This window comes from Notolepis coatsorum (genome assembly GCF_963971535.1).
Source record: "Notolepis coatsorum genome assembly, chromosome: 14".
Classification (NCBI taxonomy): Eukaryota; Metazoa; Chordata; class Actinopteri; order Aulopiformes; family Paralepididae; genus Notolepis; species Notolepis coatsorum.
The window spans coordinates 109860520-109871876 of record NC_140178.1 but is presented as its reverse complement, the minus strand read 5'-3'; the positions used below and the strand labels follow the sequence as shown (position 1 = coordinate 109871876).

General features: G+C 40.5%; 1 protein-coding gene across 1 annotated transcript; it reads left to right on the top strand.

Annotated features, from left to right (window-relative positions):
- Positions 1-5284: 5284 nt before the first annotated feature.
- On the top strand, positions 5285-6451 carry foxd7 (forkhead box D7; the record flags this gene model as incomplete). Its single annotated transcript, XM_084329890.1, has 1 exon — positions 5285-6451. One exon carries the CDS (start codon positions 5285-5287, stop codon positions 6359-6361), a length of 1077 nt encoding a protein of 358 aa, XP_084186016.1. The 3' UTR covers positions 6362-6451.
- Between the last annotated feature and the right edge of the window lie 4906 nt (positions 6452-11357).

Below are 11357 nucleotides of genomic sequence, written 5' to 3'. Positions count from 1 at the left end.
ACCCGCTCAACCTGGGAGCGGTTAGGGGTTCAGCGTCTTGCTCAGGGGACACTTGGACACGCTGCTGCCGGGGAGAGGCCAGGGTTTGAACGGGGAGCGTCAGAAGACATCCTGAGCCACTGCCATGCAGGCTGCCAGCACCAAGTCACTTAATATCTAACTTTATACAAACTGATCGATAAAGGTCTATGTTGTCTCCCAGCAAATAAGAGATATCTGTCCCAGACAATAGTCCAATGTACAATTTTGTTTGTTTGTACAGTGTCTCCCCCCCCCCCCCTCAATGTACAGTTTTGCTTGTTTATACAGTGTGCCCCCCCCCCCCCCAACCACCTCCAATGTAGATTACCCAGTATGGTTGTCAATATCCCAGTGTACCCAACCCCCCCCACCCAACCTCCTCCAATGTACAGTTTCTACGTCAAATGTATATACTCCCTTTTCCTGACTCCTTCTGTATCACAAACAGTACTGTATTTGCAAATCTGGTATGTCATAAATGTATAGATGTAGCAGTACTGTCTATCTGTATGTCATGTATGTCATATATGTTATGATGAATTGAAAATGGGGGACCCTGATGTAAACAAGACGAAAGTCTTTCTCTGGTCTGCATCCCCTTAACAATTGTGTGTATTGAGCTGTACTGTATTGTACCCATTCTGCAATCTGTTAATAAAGTTTTCAATCAATCAATCAATCAATCAAGACAGTATATCTCCTCCTCTGAGGATTAAAGAGGTCCTCTAAAATAGACATGTGACATAATCCACAATCTAAACGCAAACAAATGGACAACAAATAAATATGAAATCTTAATTGATTTTTGAGGCATGCTCCCGTAAAAGGTCCCATAATGATAATGTCAACACAGGAGTAAAACAGATTTATATTCCAATTTGCACGAAGGAGGTTCCAAAATGCCTATTTTCCATTTGCAGGTCAAACTCTTCAAATATAATGCGAAGAAGGCCCATTCATAAGGTCTACAAATAAAGTCCAGATTTTGGCTTTAAGGGCAGTATGCTGCTTGAAGAAATGTGCAGTAAAACTCTATACACATGATATAGCAAAGAACACATTAGTCTGTATGTGTTCTTTCTAGGATTATCTGACATAATTGTATCAGGTATGCTTCTCTCCCCCCTCTCTCTCTCTCTCTTTCTCTCTCTCTCTCTCTCTCTCTCTCTCTCTCTCTCACACTCACTCGTCACTTACTCACTCTCACTCACATGCACACACACACACACACACACACACACACACACACACACACATACACACAAACAAACAAACAGACAGAGACATGCAGACAGACAGACAGAGAGAACAGATAGTGAGTGATTGGGTGAGAGAGTGAGAGAGACACACTGGGTTTTCGGACTGAACGTCATGATTCAGACACCTTAGATTGAGCTGCATGGTGTTATTGTATTGTCCTGTCTGTGTGCTGTGTTGCCAAGACTTTTAAGGGAGGCGAAATGCGGAGGCGTTTATGTGAAAACGACTGAAACAACGGCCAGTTCTTTGAAGTTCTCTCGACACGTCCAGTTGAAGTTCTGTTCACCATCACCCTCCCTCCCCCAGAACGATGCTTGTGTATTTGACGGGTTCTATACCGCCAGGCCTAACATTTTGACTGATGCGCCTTAAAAATAGATAACAACCAAAGTTTAACTGATGTATGTTTAAAGATATATAAGATTTTTTTAACCTAGATATTGTAGATTGACTATACATTTCTTATATACATTTAGCCATAATGTGAGATTCACTTAACTGCCTCGCAATCTTTTTTGTTATTGCATGAGGTCCAAGTTCCAACCATTCATATTCTCTTTTAAGCATGTGCAATACATTCAAAATAAAACAATAATAATAATAATTTATTTTCGTAAAACAGGTGCATGGTTAGTTATTGATGCAAAATATAAGTTGTTCCCTTCCGTCAAAAAAAACAAAAAAAAACATACCTAATCATTTGATCATTTCCATTTATCCTCTCCCCCGTGGGGCGTATAAACTTCACTCTTGCCAAAATCTTTATTGCAGAACATCTGTAGAAATGCAGTCGAATTTCTATTTTAACCTTTTTGTGTGTGTGTGTGTGTGTGTGTGTGTGTGTGTGTGTGTGTGTGTGTGTGTGTGTGTGTGTGTGTGTGTGTGTGTGTGTGTGTGTGTGTGTGTGTGTGTGTGTGTGTGTGTGTGTTTAAACCACACGATGCGTTAAGTTTTCTGCCACAGCGTCGGGCCTGTTTCCAATCCGAGGACATGCATGATGAATTTGGGAAATCATCTGGAGCTTTGCATGGTACCCGGGCCCACCCACCCGCCCGCGCCGGGGCATCAATACGATTACAGGCAGGAAATGTGGGAATCCCCAACAAAGGGTTCCGTCATTAAAGACAAACAGCCGAACAATACCAAAAGCGCCCTCGACTAACCGACTCTCCTTTTATGTCCGAGCAAGTGAAAATCTACTACTTTCATCCCCGACACATTACCGTGCTGCTGCATGGTGTCAGATGCCCATATTATGAACGCAGATAATCCCAGCGGGTTATGGTGGACTTTGATATAACTTGGTTTGCGCTCAGCAGAGTGTGGGGTTTCTATTTTCTCTCTATATACTCAGTTCCGCACGCATGGCGAGCTTTATTTCGTTTTTCGTCTTTTTTAATTTTTTTTTGTATTCCTATGGAGGTTGATTCGGAACCATTGTATATAGACTGGGCCTGTCTTTACATGTCTTTTACATCCCTACCTCATTTTGATCACATTTTAGCATTTTAGAAAGTTAGCATGTTTGCATTTTACATGTTGTTATATAGGTTGTACTTTAGTTTGTATATTATATTATAGTTTGTATAGTGTTTGGACTTTATTATTTTAACTTGTGTACTGTATAAAGTACATTCTCAGGGGGGGGGGGCTCAAGAACCAAACATTTCACTATAATGTACTACGTGCTTTATATGACAAACAAAACAAAACTGAAATGTGAAGCTTGACCCCTCGTGCTGCACCTATATTTTCCTCTCTACTCAGTTATATTTGTTGTATTCCTACTGGGCAGTCTGTCTTTACATTGTCGCCATTGAAGAACTGGATAATTGCTTTATGTTAACAGAAGGCTTTACATGTAATCTGTATTATTTAAACCGCCTATATATCACATTATTTTTTACATCGCAAAGAAGAACCCTGCACACTTGACGTGTGGAACTATAAATCAATCGGTTCGGGGTTACCGGCGGGGGTCTATATACTGAAAACGTGATCGTGAACGCGTGCGTAACATATGTCCATAAAGTGGCACTTTTCCATCCAGGCACTTTACGCACAGATGTTACGCCGCCGCGCACAATCACGTTTTAGACCGGCCCCGTTCCAAGGTAAAGTTGAAACGAGATGCTGGGAGATGCTCTCAAAGTGTCAAGTCTATTCTGTTTATTAAAATAGCTTTATTGTGTTTTAGACATAACCGGCTTGATAATAAGCTGCATCAGACAATTCAATTGAGTATTGATCTCTCTCCCATGCATTCCGTTATTTTTTGTGTGTTTGTGGATTCTCTGAAATCATCCCCAATAAATCTGCAATGGTGGCTGTCTATATAATCGGGCTTTAGGTGTATATACAATTTAGATTAAGCCATATTTATGCCCGATTAAAAAGATCAAGTCGTTCCAAATATGCAAAATAAAGCCTGAATGTGTCATTAATTTGCTAAACATGAATGAATATAGTGAGTGAATAGTGGAATTCAGGAATATACTTTTTAATGGAATCTAAAATGTTCCTTCTATGATTTTTTAGTAAAAATTCATTTGAATCGGTTCAAACAGTACTGTATTTGCTGTTGCTGTCATATATGTTATGATGAATTGAAAATGGGGGACCCTGATGTAAACAAGACGAAAGTCTTTCTCTGGTCTGCATCCCCTTAACAATTGTATGTATTGAGCCGTACTGTATTGTACCCATTCTGCAATCTGATAAATAAAGTTTTCAATCAATCAATCAATCAATCAATCAATCAATCAATCAATCAATCTGACCGAAAGGTGGTTAAAATTACCACCTGGAATTAATCGTTTTTCATGTGAATATATAGAGACTCTGATTGTTTCTGACAAGTAAGGCCGTATATTTTGTTTAAAAAAAAACGTGGATTTATTGAATGGAGCCAAAACGACATGCTGCTGGTGATTTGGGGGTTGAACTTGTGACGGGAGGATGAGCTGGTAAAGAAAGGCCTCCTCTCGCGGTACCCGTCGCGTCGTTTCCATTGGTCAAGAACCCGTTCCCTCTGTTAACCCTTTCACTGCCACACTACCTACAGTACCAAACGGTTAACCCTTTCACTGCGACAATATTTCATTTCAACCTTTATTTAAAATCGTAAGCATCCGAGGTTTCCCTCATTTACAGAAACGACGAGTGTACAGTACACATAATAAAAACAATATTCACAGAACACCAGAGTAAAATTAAATAAAAAACGTTTCAAAATAATTTAAAAAGATCAACTTACAGGTAGTCACACAATGGTCTGAAATCATACGTTTAAACATTCCAAGGGAATTGGGAGAACCTCCAATACACGGTTAACCCTTTCACTGCCACACTACAGCAGGGTTAACCCTTTACTATCACAGTAAAGTGCATTATATCTATGGGATATATAAGAATATATAGCCGATGATAAATGATAGTAGTAGTAGTGTGGCAGTGAAAGGGTTAAGAAGAGCGGGGCCGTGTAAGTGCATTATGGGATGGATTATGGAAGAATCCACTTCAACATGACATCACACAGCCACCCGATCCACACATCCCCGCAGCTCTCACCGGAGAGAGAGCAGACCGAGCCCGCAGAGGACACCCAGAGGATGCGGCAGGCGTCACGGAAGAAGACACACGTTACACACTTCTTTACGCATGATATACAATTCACCGGTATATGTCTATTTTTCCGCTTTTAGGGGGATCATCAAACACGTTTGTACTTTTCCCCCCCCCCCCCCGGTTTGGAGATATTATAACTGCGGCTTTGTCGTTTTGGAAAAGGTTGTTCGTCTTCTTGAATGAGGAGACGTTTTTTTTTTCTTTTTACTTTTGTGAATGGAGGTGACTGCCGCGTGAGCGTTCCTTTACATTTAAAAATAAAAAAGTAACCGTTGGCAATAACCGCCAAAAAGTAACCGTTGGTAATAACCGCCGCTGTCCCACCTGTTGCGGTGCGCAGGTGCGGTTCTTGTAGCTTTACCGGCGGACGGTTACTATGACATTGGACGTGGAGCTCATGGAAGATCTTGTCATCGACGTGGTGGGCGAGGGACTCAAAGAGAACGGAGAGGAGAACCTCTTACCGCTGGACGAGGCGCTGCAGGGCGCTCCTTCAGAGGACCGCGAGGAGACCAACTCATCCGGTGCGGCGGACGGGGACCTCCTTTACAGCCCGAAGACCACCGCGTCGGTGTCGGTGAAGCCCCCGTACTCCTACATCGCCCTGATCACCATGGCCATCCTGCAGAGCCCCAAGAAGCGGCTCACCCTCAGCGAGATCTGCGACTTCATCAGCAGCCGCTTCCCGTACTACCGGGAGAAGTTCCCCGCCTGGCAGAACTCCATCAGGCACAACCTGTCCCTCAACGACTGCTTCGTCAAGATGCCCCGGGAGCCCGGTAACCCGGGAAAGGGCAACTACTGGACGCTGGACCCCAACTCCTCCGACATGTTCGAGAACGGCAGCTTCCTGCGTCGAAGGAAGCGGTTCAAGCGGCAGCATTTTCGGTTCGGTCTCCACCTCAAGGAGCACGCGCACCTGGAGCACGGCGGCCCCGGGTTCCACGGGTTCCCCCCCCACGCGCACGCCGCCTATGGACTCAGCGGCGCGGCGGGTCTGCAGTTGCCCGGTCTGGAGATATTATATCCCTCCCTGGGGTTCCACCATCACCACCACCACACGCACTCGTGCGCCTCCGTCATCCCACCGGTCAGCAGCATTCTGCCGGCCCTGTCGAGCTTCTTCTCCTCCCGCAACGCGCTCAACGCGGCCACCAAGGCGTTCCTCCATCATCATCATCACCACGCGCAGCCCGCCGCCGCGGTCGAGCCGTTCTCCTCCCCGGTCCAGTGCGCTGCCGCTGCCGCGTTCTCCTCCTCCTCCTCTCCGCTGCATACCGCGGGCGCGGCACAGTACGCGTCCCCTGCGCTCTTCCACGCGGCGGCGGCGGCGTCTCCGCACCTCCTCAGTTTACACCACGAGTATCAGAAGCTACAGACTCAGCAGCGGAGCGGCTCTCTGACCTCTGACCTGCTGCTGGGGAAACGCATGAACATTGCAGCAGCTGAGTAGCCATGTTGTGACACACCCGTCACGTGCTTCTTGCATCATGTCAATATAGTCTCCGTTACCTGAGGTATATAAAAAAAAATGCATGTCAATATAGTCTCCACAAAAATATTATATAATTTTTATATAATAATAATAATAATAATAATAATAATAATAATAATAATAATAATAATAATAATAATAATAATAATAATAATAATAATAATAATAATAATAATAATAATAATAATAATAATAATAATAATAATAATAATAATAATAATAATAATAATAATAATAATAATAATAATAATAATAATAATAATAATAATAATAATAATATACCTGAGATACAAAAAAAAATTCTTATTCTTTTATTTTTTTTATCTCAGGTAATGGAGACTATTGACATGGAAGCAGTGACGGATTTGTTTTAAGATATACGAGAAGAAGAAGAAAAAAGGCTAATCGTCACGTGACGGAGTTCTCTCTTATTTCTTTCTTCTTATTTGTTTGTATCTCAGGTAACAGAGACTATTGCCACGATGGAAGCACGTGACGGGTTTGTTGAACTTGTAGATATGTTTCAAACCGTCTCTCCCTTTATGGGTTCACACACATTTGCAAATATTCTTTGAACAGTCGCTTTTTTATATGTGATTTTGAAATATCCTCTTTGTACAAATATTTAATAGACGAATTTCCTACACGTTTTGGAAATAAAATAAAACTATTTAAACGTTGCGTTTATTTGTATTTTCTTTTTTTTTGTATAGGTTCAGTCTGGTTCAAGGTGAATAATTTTTTTTAACGGGCCTATTCGTTTTGCACGCTTTTAAGTCACCATCACCATATTATTTGAATGTAGATTTCATATCCATCATTTTTAAATTATTTATTTGATCAAATTCTTCATCAATCAAAATTCACTAATTGAACAGAGTTGTGTGTCTGACAATAAGCCTAATGCTGCTCTCTAAATGTCTAGATTCAGTTAAACGTTTACATAACGATTATTAGCTAAATGTTGTTAATATGCTCATTTCAATATTAGAATATTCGCAGGTACACTGACGATTATACATTAATTAGGCTAATTGGTGCATAGTATTTTAATATTACACGTTGTCCACGGTTGATCGTGACTCTTAGAAGTTCTGTAAAGTATAGGCTACATGGAAAATAGTATAAAAACAAAGCATATACAGAATAGGCTATTGTAATAAATAATAATTCCAAATAAAAACCCGGAATTAAATAGTCCGCTAAATTTGACCTTATTGGTAAATTACGCCTCGCGAGACGTGACCTGCAGGTCCGTTATTAACAAACCAGGTTGCGAGTCATGGCTATTCGGCATTCAGAATTATTCCTCGAGGACATGGGACACCAACGAAGAAGTAAAACAATCAGATAGTCTGTCATAACATTTGTCATTAATGCCATTCAAATCATCACACTTCATAGACGAATAATATAGACACAGGATAGGTCTCTCTCTCTCTCTCTCTCTCTCTCTCTCTCTCTCTCTCTCTCTCTCTCTCTCTCTCTCTCTCTCTCTCTCTCTCTCTCTCTCTCTCTCTCTCTCTTTCTCTCTCTCTCTCTGTGTGTGTTTTGTTTTATTTGTCACATAAGGTACATGCTTGGTTCTGTATGAATGGTAAATGGCTGCTTTTTATAGCGCTTTTATCTAAAGCGCTTTACAATTTGTTCCTCACATTTTTACCCATTCACTCACACATTCACACACCGACGGCGAAGGCAACCATGCAATGTGCCAACCTGCTCATCGGGAGGAGCAGTTAGGGGTTAAGTGTCTTGCTCAAGGACACATCGACACGCTGCCCGGGAGGAGCGGGAATCGAACCGGGAACCGTGGCTCTACCCCCGAGCCACTGTCCCCCCTGAGAATGTGCTTCATTATGTAAAAAGTTAAGTAAAGTCCAAACACTATACAAAATATACAATATACAAACTAAAGTACAACCTAAGTACAAAATGCAAACAATGGGTAAAAAAAATCTAACTTTTTCAAATGCAAAAAACGTGTGTGTGTGTGTGTGTGTGTGTGTGCGTGTGTGTGTGTGTGTGTGTGTGTGTGTGTGTGTGTGTGTGTGTGTGTGTGTGTGTGTCTGATCAATGAGAAGAGTTACACCACATCCATTGATAGGCTTATATAATTGCCATATTTCTTGCATGTCTATTAGACCACACACACACACACACAGCTCTGCTCGCCCCGCGCGCGTTCACACAGAGCGAGATGGGGGGAAAATCTGCACAACACATTTCATGTCGAAGGCTCTTCATCTGTTCATGTTGGATTATGAGGTAACCATAAAGCCAGTCCGTGCGTGTATAGCCTGTATATCTCACAAATCGTCCCACAAAAGGATCTTGGGGTAATATCACTGCGAACATTTGAGTGTGAGGGCATGCGAGGGCAGAGGAACTTACCGCATCACGAATATTTGCCGGTTGACCGTTTATTCAAATATGCGTTTAAATACACATCAGTACAAGAGCTTCTCTTTTCTCTGCATGCTTCTTGAAAAGCCATATACTTAAACATGCTTCAGGTCACTGCAGGCTGGGAATTCATTTTTAGTTATATCCACAGTTTTATGCGATCTTCAAAATGATAGCCACCTCAACGGAGTATAGGCCAAAATATGATTTATGTTGTGGAAAATGGATATTAACAATTGCAATAATTTCATTGGAAGAGAGCATTGAACCAATTCAGATGGAAATAAAATCGTAGGTTGTTCATAACTTTGTGAATAAGCGTTTCAAGCAGTGTATAAACACGTTGTAAAAAGTATATGATGATAACTAAGATCCATGATGATAACTAGATGATCCATGGTGATAATTAGATGATACATAACGATAATGATGATACATAATGATAACTGATCCATAATGATAACTGGTTCAGATGATCCATGGTGATAATAGATGATACATAACGATAACTGATGATACATAATGATAACTGATCCATAATGATAACTGGTTCAGATGATCCATGGTGATAACTAGATGATACATAACGATAACTGATGATACATAATGATAACTGATCCATAATGATAACTGGTTCAGATGATCCATGGTGATAACTAGTTGATACATAATGATGACTAGATTATACATAATGATGACTATGATGATACATAATGATAACTAGATGATAACTATATGATAGATAACTAGATGATAACTAGATTATACATAATGATAACTAGATGATCCATAATGATAACTATAGATGACCATGGTGATGACTAGATGATACATAATGATAACTGATGATACATAATGATAACTGATGATACATAATGATAACTATGATCCATAACGATAACTAGATGATACATAATGATAACTAGATGATCCATAATGTTAACTAGATGATCCATAATGTTAACTAGATGATACATAATGATAACTGATGATACATAATGATAACTATGATACATAATGATAACTAGATGATCCATAATGTTAACTAGATGATCCATAACGATAACTAGATTATACATAATGATAGATGATCCAAAATGATAAGTATAGATGATCCATAATGATAACTATGATCCATAATGATAACTAGATGATACATAATTATAACTAGATGATCCATAATGATAACTAGATGATACATAATGATAACTAGATGATCCATAATGATAACTAGATTATAATGATAGATGATACACATCATTTTCTTCTTTTTATTTAAATATAGATATTATATATATATATATATATTGTCACTTGTCACTTGATGTGACACAGGTATCAATAATGAAAAGAATGCAGCAATACCTGCACACAGAATTGAGCTCCCAGTATAGGTTGGTTGAAATATGGAACCATAGATCTTATACATGGCGCAGACAAATAGCTTGATGCAGCTTTGATACAACGTCACGCACCAACATCTGTGGAGCCCTTTTGTAGAGAAATTAAGCAAACAAATATTCCACCTCAGAAACACAAATAGCGTATAGTATACATAATCATTTAACTCTATAGCTGGCTCTAATTATTTGTCGCTTATTTACATTTGCATGCTTTGCTTCACGGACGTCAAGGCCGCCCGGTTTCACATGCAGGCGACAGCAGCAACAATAATTCTAGGTTTCATAGCATGGAAGTATTTATTTAATTCTATTCTAAAGTCTGGTTCAGATGGATTACTGCTGTAAAGCTTTTGGACTGGCTAATGGATCATTGCAGCCTCTCACTGCAACCATTGGCACCCAGCGAGCGAGGCACTGAAACAAATAAAAAGATTGTTACCTGATGGTCAATTGTAAAGCTCTCCACTTGTGAAGGATGTGAATAATACACACAATGATTCCCATTGTCTCCGTTCGTCTCTTGTTTAATTCCCAAAGTTCGCATATGTTTACTCAGTCCCCCTTTTTTGGCGGTTTTAGTTTTGATTCTGTTTTCTCCTCCACATAAACCCTCCGAATGTCTATTATTGCTATCGCTAATCCTAAACAGCACGGCGAGCGCTGTGGTGAAATTGAAATCCACCATGAGATTCCTATCATAATCTAGACCACATTTGCTATTAGAACGTATATATATCTGACTGAAAACACCGCCGGACATTATTCATTCAGATTCCATCTAGTTATGCATGTAGAAATGTTGATTGTGACGTGTGTGCGTGTGTGTGTGTGTGTGTGTGTGTGTGTGTGTGTGTGTGTGTGTGTGTGTGTGTGTGTGTGTGTGTGTGTGTGCGTGCGTGCGTGCGTGTGTGTGTGCGTGTGTGTGTGTGTGTGTGTGTGTGCGTGCGTGCGTGCGTGTGTGTGTGTGCAGAGTACCCCTCTACTTCTGTGTCTATACCATTATATCTGTACCCCTATACATGAATACTACTCAATCTGTGTCCCTAAATGTGTATGTACTAATACTACTATATCTGCACTGCCCTATATATGGAAAACAAACAAACACACACACAAACACACACACTCACACACACACACACACA